We start from the raw sequence: 20,380 nt of genomic DNA on the forward strand, positions 1-20,380 counted from the left end.
ACATCTCTTTTTGCTCATTCTAATCATATGACAAACGATTCATCAATGATATAATGTTGTGAAACCTATGTACTTGTCCTCTCATAAAGAGAACACCTCACCTTGTGATAAAAGACTCTATAAAAGTGAGAATATAAGTGAAATAAGTACTAAAGTAATGAGGGAGTTGTACGTTTGTGACATCACAGATCTTGGTCGCATTGCCAACGGGAGGATCTACATGGCATTAGTGATCTCAATATTCAAATGCTCATAACTTTCTTATTATTCATTCAATCTTCCTCAAACTTTCAACAATATGTTTCTTTGATTTTTCTCTTTGATATGGATTCAGCTGGTTTCAAGGGTTTCATTCTCCTTTAAGGACTGCTTGCAGTTAGCCATGAAGACGTTACATATTTCAACAATCAAATAATGCGAGCGCGAAGCGCGAGTTGAAAACTTTTGACACTTCTACCTACAGAATGGCAATTCTAAACACTTTTTTGAATCGTGAACAGTATAGTCATATAACTAAACAATTTATGCGAGCGTAAAAAAAAATCGAGATTTAGGCCAAAAAACGATGAGTAATTGGGAATCTACTCAAATTAATATTGCGAACGCAAAGCGAGGGCAGAAAATTATTGATATTCTGATCTGAAACTGGATAATGATTCAAATAGATAACAATTAAGCTGCGTATCTGAATAAACATGCGGGCGTGTTTCAGATTTAGTCCGAGAATCTGGGCATTCGGAATATATTATTTATCATGAAAATCAATGATAAAGCGAGCGCAAAACCGAGCATAAAATATTTGGTATTCCGATCTGGAACTATAATGATTTGAATAAAGGATAAGCTGCGTATCTGAATAAACATGCGCGCGTGTTTCAGAATAGAATCTGCATTGGGCATTCGAAATATATTATTTATCATGAAAATCAATACTCAAAGCAAGCGCGAAGCGCGAGCTTAAAATATTTGATATTCCGATATGTAAACGGACAATTCAAGCTCTATATTTCAAGCACTTTGTAGGAAAATTGCGTGGTGGGATATGGATCGCACTGAATAAAGAGCTGATATTTTTCATTATCATTGCTTTGAGTTTTGACATATAGGACCGGGACATACATTTTGTCATTATATAAAAATGATGACTATATTCCTATTCCTCTTCCTAAGCGCGAGATACAATTTGTGTATATTCCATTCTGAAAAGGGACAATTTAATTATTAAATCTTATATATCAATCTATGAGAGCGTGAAATTGGTTAATATTATGGCCTGAAAACTAATGACATTTCAAGCACTTTTTTAATCATGAATAGGATGCATGAGTTAATATATTTTTAATAATAATGCGAGTGCAAATCGCGAGCCGAAACTTTTCATTGCTAAACTGTCATGAAATGGGGATATAGGATTAATATTGAGATAAACATAACTTACCAATCAAAATGCGAGCGTGCAGCGCTAGCTGATACGTTTTGACAATCAGACCTAAATATGGATATTTTGAGAACTTTATGGAATACTTGAAAATAATAGGTACCTGACAAATCAAATTTTGCGAGCGAGCAGAAAATGTTAGTATTCAAACCATAAAACTGAAATTTTTACAGAGCACTTTTTAAAAAGCAATTTGTAAATCAATCAAAATGATGAAAGTTCGATTTCCGAGCTGAAATATGTTTTGTATATTGACTTCCAAACTTGATATTTTAAGCTCCATATTGAGCATGATATGTAAATCACCCGACAGGCAATGCGAGCGCGAAGCGCGAGCGAAAATTTTATATAGTGACTTGAAAGATTTTTTTTATTTTCCAAGTCTTCCCCTCATCTTATTTTGTTCACTCGTCTTTCTCCTCTTCTTTTTTCTCCTCCCTTTTCCCTCCTTTTTTTCTTTCTCCCCCCTTTTTTCAAATTTTTTTTGCTCCGCCAACAGTGGGGGGGGGGGGGGGGTCCCTCGCCCCCTGGATCCGCCTATGGACTTGGACATTCTAAGGACATTATGTCATCATATATGACAATGATGTCTATCTTCCTATTCCTCTTCCTAAGCGCGAGATGAAAATTGTTGATATTCCATTCTGTAAAATGGACCATTTAATATTAAAATGAGAGCGCGACATCTGTTAATATTATGGCCTAAAAACTGGACATTTCAAGCACTTTCGTAATTATGAATAGGATGCATTAGTTAATATATATTTAACAAATTATTAATGCGAGCGCAAATTGCTGGCCGAAATTTTTGATAAACTGTCATGAATTAAAATTGACACATGCATAGCTCACCAATCAAAATGCGAGCGTGCAGTGCTAGCTGATACGTATTGACAATCGAACCACTAGCGTACCTACGGGGGGGGGGGGGCAGAGGGGGCTGACTGCCCCTCCTGACGAGTCACAACCCATGCAAGGGACATATCCCTGCCCCCCCCCCCTGACGAGTCTTGAAGACCTTTTTTTCTGCTTGTCAAATTTTTTTTCTGGTACGAGAGTCTTCATTTGTGGTTGAAGACCTTTTTTTTTTTTTTTTTTTTGCTTGTCAAATTTTTTGGCGGACGAATTTGCCCCCCCCCCCTGTGGAAAATCCTAGGTACGCCACTGAATCGGACCCAATCAGAGTGCCAAAAATAGGGATATTTTGAAAACTTTATGAAATACACGAACCTGACAAATCAAATTGTGCGAGCAGAAAGTGTTGATATCAGACCATAAAACTGACATTTATTACAGAGCATGCACTCTTTAAAAATCAATTTAAGTTCGATTTCCGAGCTGAAATACATTTTGTATATTGATCTCCAAACTTGACATTTATAAGCTCCATATTGAGCAAGATATGTAAATCACCTAACGCGAGCGCGAAGCGCGGGCGACATTTTTCATATATACATGAAAGATTGTTTTTATTACCCAAGTCTTCCCCTCATCTTATTCTATTCACTCGTCTTCCTCTTCCTTTTTCTCCTCTCTTATCCCTCCTTTTTTTTCTTTCCCTGTTTTTATTCTTTTTTTAATATTTTTTGCTCCGCCAAAACGGGGGGGGGGGGGGGGGGGGGGGCTCGCCCCCTGGATACGCCTATGGGGTGTCCCCTATCCCAGTCTTTGAACGCCTTCATCCGTATATCCGCCACTCGTTTCTATTTACAGTCCAGTATATCATTTTGCAATCCAGCATGGATATGTTTCACCTTGGGAAAGGCTACGTGGAAGATGTAATTGATAGCTTCGATCAAGACTTGCTCATATCGATACAGAATTAAAATATTATGATAAACTTGTAAAATTGAAAAAAAATCATATTCATCATAAAATATGAGACAAAATTAATTATTATATTAAAAATATTTTTTTTGTAAATACTTGAATGTAAATCTTTATTAATTTTTTTTATTAAGTGTGTTGGTTTAATAATTATAAGTTCTTACGACTGATAATAATATAATCTGTGTGCGTCACTAGTACGTGTACAAAAATCAGCCATTTATGTTTTGTACGCTGAAAATCATGCATTGACTGACACGAACTTAGTTTGTGAACAGCTGGTGAACTTGAAAACTGCTACGAACTCCTAAATGACTACGAAATTCACGATTTTTAGGTGACGGTTCAACAACCCAACATGGATGCCCAAAGCGTCGTACCACCGCACATTACGATCCCGGTTTTGGCCGTGGTTGTTCTCGTTTGTCTCGTTTTCATGTTTGGATTTCGCATGACCAGTCCGCAACCACCGAGTTTCGATTTTGATGATGAGTCCAATGATAAGAAATCCAGACGGGGCAGGAAAAGAGTAACATCGTCGGTATGCTTTCTATCGGGCTTTCTAATAAAAAAAAAAATATTGATAACTTGGTTGTTAACGTGTGTTACTGTGTTAGACTAACGATATATCAAGATCTATTACATTCAGACATTTATTGATTATTGTTCAACCTGCTCCCTTTCCTACTCTTCTTTCTTACCCTATTCTCATTCTGTTCCTCAGGCTCAGTTCCTGCAGTTCAATCTTGACGTTCATATGCCATAATAAATAATAATCATTGTAATGATTGTGGGCATTAACGGAAAGACAAGACAAGACAAGGCATGCCCCCGTCCCATCTCCCCTTTTTTTGCTCATTTTCATTCTCAATTTGATTCTCTTCACCTTGTTTTTGTGTTTTGATTTTTACTGAAAATTACATGTTCTTAATTCGTATCTTATATGCACAGGCTGGTAGACCTATGTTTATTTACGATTTTATTGCGAATCAAGTCTACATTGAATTGAATTGTTTGTAATATTTCTTTGCTTGGTCATTGGATTTTTGGATGTTTTTTTAACAGAACTTTATTGATTAGACCTTAGTTAAATAATGTAAAGCCTTCTTTTACTTTGTAATGTTAGTGTACTACTAGTTGATTGAAATGAATTGCTTTAACATTCCACGACTTTTAGGATTAGAAGTGCTAAAAATCTCATCCAAATGTAAGAAGAAAATATGAAATTTTAACGAAAATCAATGCTCGTCATTTTGAGGTTGCAAACACAATGGGCTATTCACTTAGCGAAACAATTGAAAGAGAATCAAACAATGCATGGTTTCAATTGTTGAATCTTGCTGAGCAGTCAGCCCATTGATTATGTGCATCTGATTTCCTTGACAAAAGCCTAGATAGTGGTGTTAACCACTTTTTACTGAATTGATTTAAGTACAGAAAAAGTTACCCCAAATTATGCTAGCGCAAAGCCAAATATCCACTACTGAATGATATGCGCCGTATAAGCTCAAACAACAACCACTCATACTCTCTTTCGTAAACACTTCAGGTTTAGCATTTTGTGCATAAGCATCGGATTTCAATAAACGTCTTGGGCCCTTATCAAAATATTTAGATTGGTCAGTTATCACATTAATGGTAGATGGTACTACTATTGGTCGACGTAAAATGTTTTCCGAACTTTTTTACTTGTTGTTATCCCTTGCAATGTCTGATTCATAAATAGAGTAATCTGGGTATTAGCAAATGAGTTCTATCCTCTAAAAAAACGCCACCTAGTTTTAACCAGTTGACCAGGAGAAAATGACACTGGTTTAGAAACATTGATCAGGGTCCCCTAACACAAAGGCTAGCGATTGATCGTACACTTAATTTTTATGATTGATTGTACATTGTAGTCAATGGAATCAATCGTAGAAAAATGTTCTACGATCATTGCTAAGTTTTGTGTTACGGGCCCCAGTACACCTTTTGCTTATAAAATGACATCAAATAAAACTAAATTCTGTGATGAATGATACTCAATGCAATTGTTCCATCTCTACAGCGACCAGAGAAAACAAGCACAAATGGATCTGTTCCAACGCAGAAAGAAAGCCGGGAGAAGGCGGCGCCAGCCAAGACTTCTCCGAGCAGTAACAGCAGCAATGCCTCTCCTAAGAAGGCCAAGCCAGCTGTACCTAAGATCACCACGTCTAACAGTGCCCCAAAGCCAAAGAAGACAAATGACGGTGCTAGCCATGAGAGGGAAGAGCAAGAAGGAGGTGGGTTTTCAGAATGCTTTATTTCCAATTGGTCTAATTAATACCAATTTTACCAATTACCAACTTGTCTACTATCATTTGGTCTACTACCAGTTCGTCCACTATCCACATGGTTTAATAGCCATTTTGTCCACTCACCATTTCATCTAATAACCAGTTGGTCCAATAGCCAGTCCATATACCATTTGATCTAATAGGATTAAGTTTTAATTGGGCAAAATGAATGAAAAGAAAATGGTATAGACCAACTGGTTATGAGAAAAAATGGTAATAGATGAAGTGGTGATTAGACGAAATAATAATTGGATCAAACGGTTGTTTGACGAAATGTTGGTGGACGGAATGGTATTAAACTAAATGAAGATACATGTAGACTATGTGATGAGTGGACGAGTAGGCAATAGACGAATTGGCAATTTACCTTCAGAATACATGATCATTTTAAACTTAAAAGGAGAAAATTGCCCTGACATGAAAATTGATTCTTGTAGAATGATTCAAGAAAGAGATACTGTACACTGTAGGGACAGTGATTTTTCATTGAAAAGAATGGTCTCTTCTGTTTCTGAAAACCTGTAGTTCAATTTCAAACTTTATCTAAAATGGAAATTATGTTCTGTCATATCATGTAGCAAATGCACACGGCAAAAATTCTGTTTTGCGAAGATAAATTGAATGAATTTTCTCGTGACAAGTAAAGGTTTACTGGTAAATCACTTTCCCCGAACACTAATAAAGACTTGTGAAAAGCGGTCTACTGCGACATCGTCAGTGCAGTCCAAAATATGTTTTTGTGGAGACTGAGAGTGTGTGTGCAGAACCATCAAGTCTTGACCATGTTTATGAGGTAAATTGTCACTTGATCTACATCCGCTCTGTTTATGTTCCATTTGCTCTAATCCTCGTCAGTAAAAGGTAATTGTTACTTGGGCCAGTACTCAATTTGATACTTAAGCCAGAATATTAAGTATTTTATTTAAGTAAAATGCTTAACAATCTTTGGTGTTCTGTTGCATTTTGTGGCTAAGTATTTTGCTTAAATCTAAGTCAGCCGCCTACCAGACTTAAGTCTTGCTTGAGTGCCTTTTACTAACGTGATATGCGCAGTCATACATTCTGCACACAGATGGATTCATACATTGCGCGTTATTTGGCTCAAACTTCCTGATGGTTATTAGTATTTTGCTGAAATTTGGCTTGATAAAGTAAATTACTTAAATGTGATCTGAATACATGTTTAAGCAATTTGCTTAGCCGAGTAAAATGCTAAGTAAAATACTTACAAAATCAATACATCCTATTGACAATTGCTCTGATTAAAAATCTGCATGTTAAGCCAAAATTTAAACCTAACCTCTAAATGTTAAAATAAATAAACCCTAATCCTAATATCTTTAGCTTATTCTGAATCGAAACTCTATTACGAACCTGACTCTAACCCTATGCCCTTTGAGATATTAGGACCAGAGCAAATGTCACCTCACCACAGTATGTGACCAGACGTCCAAATTGTTGATTGAACATGTGTGCAATAAGATAACTATGCTTAACATACAAATTTATGCAGTGAAAAATAGATACAGGTTGAATGTGCATCTGCCCTTCAGAATATGCTTGGAAAGAAATCAAGAGAATCTTGCCTTTGTTGATCAATATTTATCCTACTGTCGCTTGTATGTCCGACTTCAGGATGTGAAACAAGATTTATACTTTCATTAGTCTAGTATTCCAAAATTAAGCACTTATTATAGTATTATTACCACTCAACAATCTATAATTAGCATGATAAAGGTAAAAAAAGGAGCACTACTTTGCAGGAAATGCACATTCAGTTTCAGATACAACTTTTCTCTTGATTTCTCTTTCATTTTGGTAGATATTTGAGGAAAGGTTCATTCTAACTAACTGAAATGGGGTTAATTCGGTCTTCGAAATGTCAACATTTTGAAAATCGGCCAATTCAAAAGAGTAACTTGTTTGAGATTTCTTATTTGCAGACATAGCTTGGTCAACTTTACTTACTGTAGGCCTACCTTTTGAATACACTTCATCTTTAGTCTTCAAACCTTGTTTTCTACTTATTATGTGTGTGAAACTATCACATAAATTGTTCTTGCATTCAATCAAGTAGGCCTACTGTACTTGTGTCAAATAATCTGTTATAAGCAGTACCTATGTAAACTTTATAAGCCAGGGTTCATAAACATAAATTATCCTAAGATTTAGCTATACAGCCAACTCAATAGGTCGTATGAAATATAGTCGATATTATGCTCAGGACATTACAGGGTGTATAAAAAAACAGACTTCATACTGAATGACCAGATACATGCTTTATTAAGCACTATAAGGATGACATTTAGAGTATAAGCTATCATAATGAACGGACTGCATATCACTAATGAGCTAAGTAAAACAAAATTTTACCTTGTAAATGTGATTATTTGTGATTTCTTTATTGATTGATTGATTGGTGGGGATTTTTTTACCTAATTGCTAAGAAAGCATGAATGCTTGTAAGCAAGCAACCAGAGGACCGACGGCTTAAGGTCCTCTCCGAAGGACCTGGTAATGAGGATTAATGCCTTACCAAAGGGCACTAGCGCACCAAGTGTGAATCGAACCCGGGTCACCAGAATACGAATCCCCCGCTCTACCGACTGAGCTATCGCGCCTCCTCATTCTCATTGAATAACTGTAATTATTGTAATTTGATGTGATTCTTGATAAAAACATAAATACAAAAATAAAGTACTGTTCTTGTGTGGGTTGTAGTTAAGCAAGTTTGACAAATTAAAGCTTATTTATCTGCTTTCTTGCACTTAAAGGAGAATGAAACCCTTGAAACCAGCTGAATCCATATCAAAGAGAAAAATCAAAGAAACATATTGTTGAAAGTTTGAGGAAGATTGAATGAATAATAAGAAAGTTGTGAGCATTTGAATATTTTGAGATCACTAATGCCATGTAGTTCCTCCCATTGGCAATGCGACCAAGATCTGTGATGTCACACACGTACAACTCCCTCATTACTTTAGTACTTATTTCACTTATATTCTCACTTTTATAGAGTCTATCACAAGGTGAGGTGTTCTCTTTATGAGAGGACAAGTACAGAGCTTTCACAACATTATATCATTGATAAATCGTTAGTCATATGATTAGAATGAGCAAAAAGAGATGTTTTGGGGTATATTTTCAGTGTCCATAAGGGGAGAGTTGTTCATCTGTGACATCATAGATCTTGGTCGCATTGCCAATGGGAGGATCTCCATAGCATTAGTGATCTCGACATTCAAATGCTCATAACTCTTCTATTGCTAGTCCTATGTTACTCAAACTTTTGTTGATCTTATTCTTTGATTTTTCTGCTTTCACAAAAGCTAACTTGCTCCAAGAGTTTCATTCTCCTTTAATGAAAATCTCAACATCTATTTTGGCCGACTTGTCATGGGTTTTAAGGTGGACTGTCATGTGTGTTTGTTGCTTGAGGTCCACATATTTTTTCATGAACATTACATACATCGGTTGGTATGTGGGCGAAGACATTCCGATGGCTATACTGTATCCCACATGAATGTTTCTTGGAACATCTAAGCAATAATGATCTCCACAGGGCATCAATATCCTCCCACTGTTTCCCATTACGTTGTAATGGACACTGCCTCCACCGGTGTACTTTGCTGTTGTTTGACTTCTGATTTAAGTTCTGAACAATATAACTGTTTAATAAAGGAAGAAAATACCAAGGAATTAGGATAAATTTATAAATTTTGTTCTAATTTGAGCAGTGAATTGAACCAATTGTCAGTGGGGAAGGGATTACATGTTTAAGTGCAAGGAGGTACATGTATCTGTCACTTCATATCCATAAAACCATCAAGTTGATAATTGTTTGTAATATGATTTAAAAGCAACACTTGTATTTACATAGGTAAAAAAAGCTGTATTAAAATAATGGAAAATGCACCATAGACAGTCTTTTTCCTCTCTCTTGGTACTTTATTTACACAAAGCTGTTAGACTGTCAGACAGTTAGAGATAATCATATCTTGGCATGAATTCCATGAAAACAATCATTAATGCAAATTTGCTACTTTTAAATGAAATTTACAGTTTTTGATCATTCCTGTCCTGTTTTGTCTTGTGTTACGAAATATGTACTAATTAGGCCTATATTTTTTTCTTCAGCTATTCATATTTGATTAGTTTTACAATTTTTTTCTTGCTCATTACAATCCCAGACTATTGGTGGGGCTAACTTGCCACTTTGCCAGTAAGCCCAGCTTATAGTACAGGAGTAAGGAAAATTTTTGTTGTGAGAAAAGAGTAGAAGTTAGAACTGGCATACAGAGGGGGGGGGGGGGGGGGGCAAGGTCCATGACCAATAAAATAAACATTTAAAAGAAGGAAATAGAAAATAAAAGAAAGGGAAAGGAAAAGGGGTGAGATGTGTTATTTTCTTGAATATGCAATGTACAAATCTAACAAAAAATAAGATTTTGATTTTAATTAGGTCAAAAGTTTTGGTCGCTCACCCCTGCTCAGAACTTACTGTGGACCTCACTTTTTGGGGGCCCATTATGCCACTTTGACTTAGTTGGTTACCATGCCATCATAAGTTGGCCTTTAGCACTGAGTAAAATATGCAGACTTTCCTTCCAATGATAACATAGAACATTTATTCTGTTTTGTTTTCAGGCGAAGGATGGATCACACCGATTTCCAAGAAAGAACGCAAGCAGAACAAGCAGAATGCAGGCCAGAAGGAGGTTACCAGTCAAGGCCCGGCTAGGCTCTCCCCCAGGCCCCACAAGATGACAGCCTCAGGGGACAGCGTACAGAGCAGCACCAAAACAACAGAGCAAGCGGCTGTTGCAGAGTCTAATTTGACTGCAGAGGTGGGTGTTGCCCCGAACAGAAACAGCAAGGGATCAAGTGTACATGAATTGACAATCCCATTATTTGTCTCACGTAGGAAGTCATGTGGGAGTTGGTTTAGACTCGATGAATTCATATGAAGAGAGAGATGCATTACATGTATTCAGTTGCATGAAAATGTTGTTTTGGGGAGAGTGAATTGTAAATGGATTGAACGATGCAAAGGTTTTGCTTCAGAAAAATTTTGTTGGGGGTAATCGTGGGGTAAAGAAAAAATATCAGCTTCTATCAACTTAAGATTTCTGTGGCAAGCTTTCATCATAAGGTCTTGTGGCCTGGTCCCCTTTCATGTAATAAAGCTTAGCAATTAATTGTGGGGCAAATTTTTATGATTAATCATAAACTATAATCAATAAAATCAATTACAGTATAATTTTCATGATCCTGAGGTTTATTACTTTATTACTTCACTGTTAAGTTCAAATCAACTTTAGAAACCTGTTGATCAATAAAATCAACTGAAATTGACTTTAGCTGTTAGTGAATTTCCGGCCGAGTCATACCAAAGACTTTAAAAATGAGACCTTCTGCCTTCTTGTCCGGCGCTCGACGTATGAGAAAGGAGAAGGATAACATATTATATTATGCCGGGCCCGCTGGAAGAACAGCTTACAGCTGAGAGTGGCTACCCTGCGTAAATAAGAGTTACTTTTATTATAATTATTATTAATTTCCATTCCCATGGTTCTCATAGTAAATAATCCATGGATATGTTTGTAATGGTTTTTGTCTCACCTGCATAGCAGAGTGAGACTATAGGCGCCGCTTTTCCGACGGCGGCGGCGACGGCGGCGGCGACGGCGACGGCGGCGGCGGCGTCAACACCAAATCTTAACCTGAGGTTAAGTTTTTGAAATGACAGCATAACTTAGAAAGTATATGGACCTAGTTCATGAAACTTGGCCATAAGGTTAATCAAGTATTACTGAACATCCTGCCTGAGTTTCATGTCACATGACCAAGGTCAAAGGTCATTTAGGGTCAATGAACTTAGACCATGTTGGGGGAATCAACATCAAAATCTTAACCTAAGGTTAAGTTTTTGAAATGTCATCATAACTTAGAAAATATATGGACCTAGTTCATGAAACTTATACATAAGGTTAATCAAGTATCACTGAACATCCTGCATGAGTTTCACATCACATGACCAAGGTCAAAGGTCATTTAGGGTCAATGAACTTTGGCCGAATTGGGGGTATCTGTTGAATTACCATCATAACTTTGAAAGTTTATGGATCTGATTCATGAAACTTGGACATAATAGTAATCAAGTATTACTGAACATCCTGTGCAAGTTTCAGGTCACATGATCAAGGTCAAAGGTCATTTAGGGTCAATGAACTTTGGCCAAATTGGGGTATTTGTTGAATTACAGCCATAAATTTGAAAGTGTGTTGGTCTAGTTCATAAAACTTGGACATAATAGTAATCAAGTATCACTGAACATCCTGTGCGAGTTTCAGGTCACATGATCAAGGTCAAAGGTCATGTAAGGTCAAAGAACTTTGGCCACGTTGGGGGTATTTGTTGAATTGCCATCATATCTCTATAAGTGTATTGGTGTAGTTCATAAAACGTGGAAATAAGAGTAACCAAGTATCACTGAACATCTTGTGCGAGTTATAGTAGTTTTCAAAATCAGCACTGCTGCTATATTGAATCGCGTGATGCAGGTGAGACGGCCAGAGGCATTCCACTTGTTTTCTTTCAGAACGCCACCCAAACCGATGAACAAACCAAATCCGTTGAAAAGGTCGAAGAGAAGAAAGTTCCCGAGACTTTAGCTGCCTCCCCTCCTCCTGCCGCAGCACTAGAGTCACCTTCCACTAACAGCAGCAAGAGCTCTCGAAAGAAAAAGAAAGCAGCAGCAGCTGCAGCCGCAATTGCTGACTTTGCTTCAACGATACCATCCGATAAGGTTGAGGAACCGACTGTGGCTAGTGACGAAGTACAGGAGGTACAGAGCGAGAGTGTAGTGGAACCAACAGAAAGTGGGGTGGAACCAACAGAAAGTGGGGATGCACCGATAGAGCCTGAAGGCAAAGCGGAAGAGGCGGAGGAGGAATTCACAGTCACAAAGTCAAAGAAAAGCAAAAAGAAAAAGGCCAAGGTATGATAGAATTCAGTATCTTTTGAGAACCTGGGCCCGTATTCCATAAACGAGATAAGCATGCTTAAGTCAAAAATCTAAGCATTTTGTCTTAGTTTTCTGTCTAAGACAAAATTCTTAGCCAAAACGCGTATTCCATAAAGAATTGGCTAAGAATTTTGTCTAAGAATTTGGCTAAGAATTTTTGCGCGACTAAGACAGATTTAGGATGAATGGCTAAGTAACTTTTCTTAAATATGCAGAGTCTGTATTTCATAAATTCTACATGGCTAAGAATTTTGCCCTAACTTTAAGACAGTGGTGAGTTGTCTTAATTGCTTTAAGACAACGTTTAAATCCAACAAATCATGGCCAATTTTTTTTTAGAATTCATACCTATATTGCATTTCGAGCTACTTCCTCAGTTTTCAACCAATTTTCATGAAATTTGGAACACACATTGGTCTTAAGGTAAGGAGGTGTAAGAATTTTTTTTTTGCTTTTTCAGAAATTGTGTTGCCATGGTAACAGTATATTATGGCCAAAATTTAAAATTTAAATTACTTCATCGGTTTTCTACCAATTCTCATGAAAGTTGGCTCACACATTGGATTTGAGGAAAAGATGTGCAAGACACAAGTTTGCATGTGTCGGAAATTGTGTTGCCATGGTAACAGTATATTATGGCAAAAATTATGTATAAATCTTGCTATTCCAACTACTTCCTCAGTTTTTAACCAATTCTCATGAAATGTGGCACAAACATTAGTCTTGATGTGAAGATGTGCAAAACATATTTTATGCCTATATACAAAAATTGCGTTGCCATGGTAACAACATATTAAATAACGAAAATTAGGTGAAAAATTTGTGGTTTTAACAAGTTTACAATATTTCAACCACTTCTCATGATGTTTGCCACAGACATAAGTCTTGAGGTAAAGATGTGCAAGACACATTTTCGCATGTGTCGGAAATTGTGTTGCCAAGGTAACGGTATATTAGGGCAAAAATTATGTAAAAATCTTGCAGTTCCAACGACTTCTTCAGTTTTTAATCAATTCTCATGAAATGTGGCACAAACGTTAGTCTTGATGTGAAGATGTGCAAAGTATATTTTATGCCTTTATAAAAAATTGCGTTGCCATGGCAACAAATAAAATAACAAAAACTAGATGAAAATCTTGTAATTTGAATTACTTTATCAGTTTTCAACTGGTCAATTCTCCTAAAATGTTGGCGCACACAATAGTCTTGAGTTGAAGATGTCTAAGATATACTTTTGCCTGTATCAGAATTCGTGTTGCTATGGTAACAACATATTATATAAAGAAATTAGGTGAAAATCTTGTGGTTTGAATCCCTTTATTAGTTTTACCAATTCTTATAAAAGTTGGCTCACACATTGATTTTGAGGTGTAGATCTGCAAGACATATATTTGAAAATTTGTTGCCATGGTAACAGCATATCAGATCAATAAATGTGTAAACAGCATGATGTGTATTGAACTACTTCTTCATTTTATGACATTGGCCTATATGTCCATGAAATGTAGGTTTTGAGCTAAAATAATCTGCAAGACACATTTTCTCATTCATCAAAATATGTGTTTGTATGATAACTACATGTATACGCCAAAAAAGATTAAGACAATGGTCAATGCTAACTTTTTTTTGGCTACATAGAGAACTACATGTAGCTGAGGGCTTAGTTCTAGTTTTTTTTTTTTTTTTTTTTTTTTTTTTTTTTGGGGGGGGGGGCTAGACCTCAAGATTTCGAACTACAGCCCCTAGTTTAGATCTAAGCCTAGATCAAGAATCTTTAGTCCTAGAAATAACCCAATGCTAGATCCCTAGCCTACTTCCTTTCTCAGGCCTAACGTTAGATGAGTAGAACTAGACTAGATCTAGCCTAGGACCTACATTTACTATTTTTAGATCTAGAATCTACATTGAGATAGAGTCTACAAGTCTCTAGATCTACACCTATTACTATGACCCTATGTACACCTAGATTGGTATAGTTCTAGATCTAGATAGGGTCTAACTTTTAGTCTAAGTGAGTAAGTCATTTAGTCTAGATCTAGGCCTAGGTTAGAGATTTCTAGATCAAACAGTACAGACTAGATCAGCCAGTCCTAACGTTAGGGCTACCGGATAGGCTAGAAATAAAATCTAGAATGAATAGAAGAAAGCACAGGCTAGGCCGCCTAGGCCCTAGATCTAAATTCTTATATAAATCTAGGCCCTAGTCTAGACTGAGCTGTTGCCAGTGTTGGTCTAGGTTTAGGCCTGTTTTCTAGTCCTGGAAACCTAGATCTAAACAAGTCCTCAAAATGTATAAAATAAAAACTCCAAACAAACAGATGGACCTAAAGCAGGAGTAGATCTAGATAGATGTCTAGACTACTACTAGTACTAGGACTAGATCTAACTTTAGGCATAGTTGGCAAGCAATGGCCAATGCATAGCGATATATCTAGCACTGTTGACAGGAATAACCGTCGTTTCTGGAGATTTATTTAAAAGTTTCTGACATTTACTGTCATATCACATTGGTGAGACTAGGCCAACGTAACGTTAGACTGTTTAGTGTCGTACTCGTAATACTAAAATAGCGGAACAACCAAAATACAGTCGGAGACTGAAGCTTTTGGTCTAGGCCTAAGTCAGATCTATTCTAGACCTACATGTAAATCTAGATAGATCTATCCCTGTCTTAAGGCTAAGCCAGGCTAAGTCCTGCATGTTCTAGGCCTAGACCAATACTAATATAGGTCTATCGTTAGATCTAGGCCTAGTGTGTAGCTTCAGTCTCAGTTGCTCCACTACGGCACTAGACTAACAAAGTTACGTTTTGCTTCAGCCTTCAGGAAAGTAAAAAGTAAAAACAATGTTCAATTCTCCTCCAAACAGACGGATATTAGTTGTAGATCTTGGGCCTAGGCTAGATCTAGGCCTAATGTTAGACCCAAGACTAGTCTCAAAATTTACAAATGTTTTCCCTTAGACCCTAGGTCTACTTCAACTGAAGTAGAATAAAGATGTCGAGAGGAATCTACCCTATCCCATTTAGATTTTGACAAACAATACATGAAAAGTAATGAATGGGACTGATACATAAAAAACTGTGCAAGTCACTCGGTTTGGGATTGAAATGTTTTGGTAATTAACACAATATAGAATAATCTGAATAAAGAATTCTTACCATATATGGGTGATGAATGCTCTTCTTTTACTACAATAGTTGTAATTAGTTTCAATAAAATCAAACTTGTTAAGAAAAAACAACTTCAATGACATTTTTGCTATTTTGTTGCAGTCACCCCTGCAGCAGTTTAGAAGGTCATAGAATTTGACTTTGAGACTTTGGCTTAGCCATATCGTCTGACTTGAGACAAATGTCTTAAAGTTTATAGAATATCGTTAGGGAAGATTTCTTAGACAAGCAAAATGCTAAGACAAATTGCTAAGACTTAAGCAAAAAGCTTATCTCGTTTATGGAATACGGGCCCTGGACCCCATTTCACAAAAATTTGCTATGATTCATTAGCAACTCTTGCTGGATTATCAACCTTTCATTGGAAGAGCCAATCAAAAAGCTGAATTTTCACTGTTGTCATGGTAGTTGACATTCCAGAAAGACTTGCTCTTATAACAACTTTATATGAAATGGGGGCTAGGTGGGACCTTTCTTAAAGCTGTTGTTACCTGTAAAGTCACAGACGACTTTCTTTCGGTGAGCTAAATGGGCACCAATGAAAATTTGGGTATATCGATGACCACAATAAAGTGTTACCAGTCGTCAGTCGGGCGTAAAGTCGTGTGTAATTTACAACCAGCTTTATGAATTTAGTTGTACATTTTAGTCTATGCAGTCAATTGTAAAGATACTTTTCAACGATGGTTGCTAAGCTTTTTGTTACAGGCCCCAGATTATGTTGGATGAAACCAGTCGGGAAGTCGACGGAGCAGTGTAGACCAATCAGCAATTGACCTTTGAACCAGGGCGGTGGGGGTGTGTTTCACTACAAGTTTTGTCGGTGATTTTTCACTGATTTAATTTTTCCTCTGCCAAGCAGTTGCATGGAGTTGCCGTAACCTGTACGATCTGGGTAACATGTGATAAAGCAGTGTACAAATGCGTAAATTCTGTCGCAAATATACTCTCACCCAAGGATTTCAGTACTTTTAACCGTTTTTTATATGCTCGTCCTATGGGATGTATTTTGGTATCACGCTTTGGTGTCTGTCCGTCTGTTCGTAAGTTCACAGTGACATGTTTTCATCTTGCCCTTCTGTTATCCTTGTAAATGCGATAACTTCAGTTTAACTTAACCTACAATTGTAGGCTCATATAATTTGGTGCGTATGATACTAGCATGGATCCCAGGAAGCCTATTGATTTTGAGGTCAAAAGGTCAAAGGTCAAGATCACAGTGACATGTTTTCATCTTACCCTTCAGAAGTCCTTGTTAATGCAATAACTTCAGTTCAACTTAACCTAGGCTCATATAATTTGGTGTGTATGATACTAGCAAATATCCCAGGAATTCTATCGAATTTGAGGTCAGAAGGTCAAAGGTGAAGTCGCCACCTTCCACTTTTCTTGCTTGACCAATAACTCCATTTTCCGCATCACAGCCAGGCTTATTATGTGCTCACCTTAGCGACACTCGTGTTGCTAATTTGTTATTATAACAAGTTTTATGAAACCGTCCATGGTTAGTGAAAAATCACTGACCAAATTTCTTAAGAATCCCTAACTCCCTTGAAGATTAGATAATCATCCATTTAAAGGTCAAGTCCACCCCAGAAAAATGTTGGTTTGAATAGATAGAGAAAAATCAAACTAGCATAACACTGAAAATTTCATCAAAATCGGATGTAAAATAAGAAAGTTATGACATTTTAAAGTTTCGCTTATTTTTCACAAAAGAAGTAATATTCACAATTCAGTGACATGTAAATGAGACAGTCAATGATGTCCCTCACTCACTGTTTCTTTTGTTTTTCATTGTTTGAATTATACAATATTTCATTTTTTACAGATTTGACAATAAGGACCAACTTGACTGAACCATATACACTGTAGTATTAAAGTGATTGGTTAACATTGGTTTGACTTTAAAAAAATCTGAGCTAGAAGGTCACAATTGTCACGAAGAGATTGTATTTCAGAAACGAAATTAAACCTATATCGCTATTGTATTACCGCGACTGTTTTTAAAGTGATTGGTTAGCATTGGTTTGACTTTTAACAAATCTGAGCTACCTGTGTCTGTGATATGTTACAAAAATGAAGCCCAGAAAAAATTGCGTTCGAAAATAATTATTTAGTGCTTCAAAAATTGAAATATAAAGTGACCGAAAACACCATCTAAATTTCATCCCATACACTTATGTGTACTATTTAGGCGTCTATAAGACGCCTATTTACAAAATCGGGGTTCGCCTTGTAGTTTTAGCTTTTCATTCTCAATAATGGTTGTTTTCAGGGTTTATTAGTTCTAATACATGCACTTGTACACATGTTTCATCTTGGTTTGAGAATTTTTTAAATCGGCTGCTCACAAAGTTAAACAATACCTTTAAACAACGCTAATTCCACATATTCAAGGAGAAATTAATCATTGTTTCACCTGACAATGAGGAGAAAATTAGAATATTTCATATATTAATATACAAAAGAAATAGTGAGTTGATGACGTCATCAATCTCCTCATTTGCATACCGAGGAGGATGTGCCTATAACTGTTTCATGAATTTAAGCGAAAGTTTAGAATGTCATAACTTTCTTATTTTATATCCGATTTTGATGAAATTTTCAGTGTTATGCTTGTTGGATTTTTCTCTTTTTATTCAACTTTTTGTTGGGGTGGACTTGTCCTTTAACGTCTCCTGAGATTGAGACCAGTTCCATGCAAAAACAAAACACAAACACACACAAAATAAAACAATAACACCCAAAAGATACTAGTACATAACATTCACATGAAATAGGAAGGAACATGTGAATAACTTTCTGATGACATGGGTGAAATTTCATAGATTAAATTGTGGTTGTATATTTTGTTTTGACATATATATAGATATTAAAATATTTTCTTTCTTTTCTTTCATTCATTCCATTCTCAATTCTTTCCTAAACAAGTATTAGTTTACACATCCTGGAATTTCATATCCTGATATTTTTATTACAGGCAATTAAGTATTGTGGTCAAGTAATTTGTTTTTATAGCCTTTATAAAGAGGAAATTGAAATGGGGAATAATAGTTATATGATATATTTGATTTCTATTATTGATGATCAACAAAATAAAATGATACAAGAGGCCGAGTGGTGGTCAATATTTATGAGCATGTTTTAAGAAGTTGATCAACCTTTTACGACTCCCTTTTTCTCTCTACAATTTGTGATAATTGGAGAACATAAACAATTTTCAAAATTAAGTCGAAAACAGAGACAAATTATGTTATAATTTTATCTATGTGATTAAATATGCATGTAAGAGTACTATCTTTTTAATATTTTCTATAGATTTAGAATACAAGATTTTAAACAAAGCAATTTAAAAAAACTCAGCTCAATGACTATGAGAGAGCCCTGGAGTCAGGCTTCTCCTCAGACTGCTCCTCCTTGGTTTTCAATGTGGTCATCATGATTAATTATCACTATTAGGTCTACCTTGAGTGAATTATTACTTGCTTTGTATCGTTCATCTTCAAATTTTCTATGGATGAAAGCAGTGACTTCAGGGCCCCATCTTACAAATAGTTATGATTAATATAAACTATATGGAAATCCAACATATTTTTTTTCTCCAGGAAAGTTGCATGGTGTCCTTTATGAACAAGGAGAAGCAAACTGAATTGTCAAGAAAACAGTGAATGTATGAATGCATCACATCTAGAAAATATTTTGAACAAACATGTATTTCAGATGTTGACGTTGCTGGCTTTCCGTATTTGTGGTTGATGGGATTAGTCAAAACTCTTTGTAAGACAGGGTCCAGCTATTTCAATTCCAAAACCAGCCCAACCCAACTGTTAACCAGAGAGCCCTGCTAATATGCCCTCCTTCAAAACACTATTATATTTTCCTATTAGGCATATCCAAAGTATCAAACCGACTAAAGATCCACAACACCAATAACTTCGCTATGAGAACTTGTTCAGGGCTCGAAATGCCTGATAATTACATGTATTTCCAGGAAGCGCACCCACCCCAACCAGAGATTTTTTTGATAAGTTCTCAAAGTTATGAGCATGTGTTGTATGGGCCGAGTAGCAGCTGAGACATACGATTCAAAATAGCTCAGCAGCCCCGAGGCGCCTGTGCCCAATGTAATTGCTAATTTATTTGGCGGTGATCAATGGGATACAAGTTCTTGTAATTTGCTTTCATACTGCCAAAATCCCCATGGCTTTGGAAAAATCCCTGTGGAAGTTCTCGTAATTTTGACAATACCTTGATTTCCCGATCTGAGAATACCAGGTCTTCTTGAACTTTGAGTCGGTCTGAATATGCTTATCTACCGGATACCTCGTGTGATCATAATAATAATACATATGATTTATATAGCGTCTTTTCCATTTTGATTAAATGCTCAAGGCACTTCAAAGAGAGCAAAACATAAAAGTACATGTAAAGAGAACTAAGAGAAGTACAAGAAAGGATAAATTACAAATGAGGAAAAATGTCTTCAAACCTAGTACCTGCTGGTGAACAAATGCAATTTTAGGTAGCCCTTAAAGGATGTTGCAGAGTTTGAGTTCTTCAGCTCCTGTGGTAGTGAATTCCACAGGGCTGGTCCG

At 36.4% G+C, this 20,380-nt stretch overlaps 1 protein-coding gene across 1 annotated transcript in view; it reads left to right on the forward strand.

Annotated features, from left to right (window-relative positions):
- The first annotated feature begins 3,419 nt into the window (after positions 1 to 3,419).
- The window catches only part of LOC129280738 (nucleolar protein dao-5-like), a 28,353-nt gene continuing 11,392 nt past the window's right edge, over positions 3,420 to 20,380 (forward strand). The window contains exons 1-4 of the mRNA XM_054916746.2: positions 3,420 to 3,806; positions 5,313 to 5,529; positions 10,231 to 10,430; positions 12,185 to 12,583. Coding sequence (XP_054772721.2) covers positions 3,624 to 3,806; positions 5,313 to 5,529; positions 10,231 to 10,430; positions 12,185 to 12,583 — 999 coding nt within the window. The 5' untranslated portion in view covers positions 3,420 to 3,623. The remainder of the gene's footprint in view (positions 3,807 to 5,312; positions 5,530 to 10,230; positions 10,431 to 12,184; positions 12,584 to 20,380) is intronic.

This window comes from Lytechinus pictus, chromosome 17 (assembly GCF_037042905.1).
Source record: "Lytechinus pictus isolate F3 Inbred chromosome 17, Lp3.0, whole genome shotgun sequence".
NCBI lineage: Eukaryota > Metazoa > Echinodermata > Echinoidea > Temnopleuroida > Toxopneustidae > Lytechinus > Lytechinus pictus.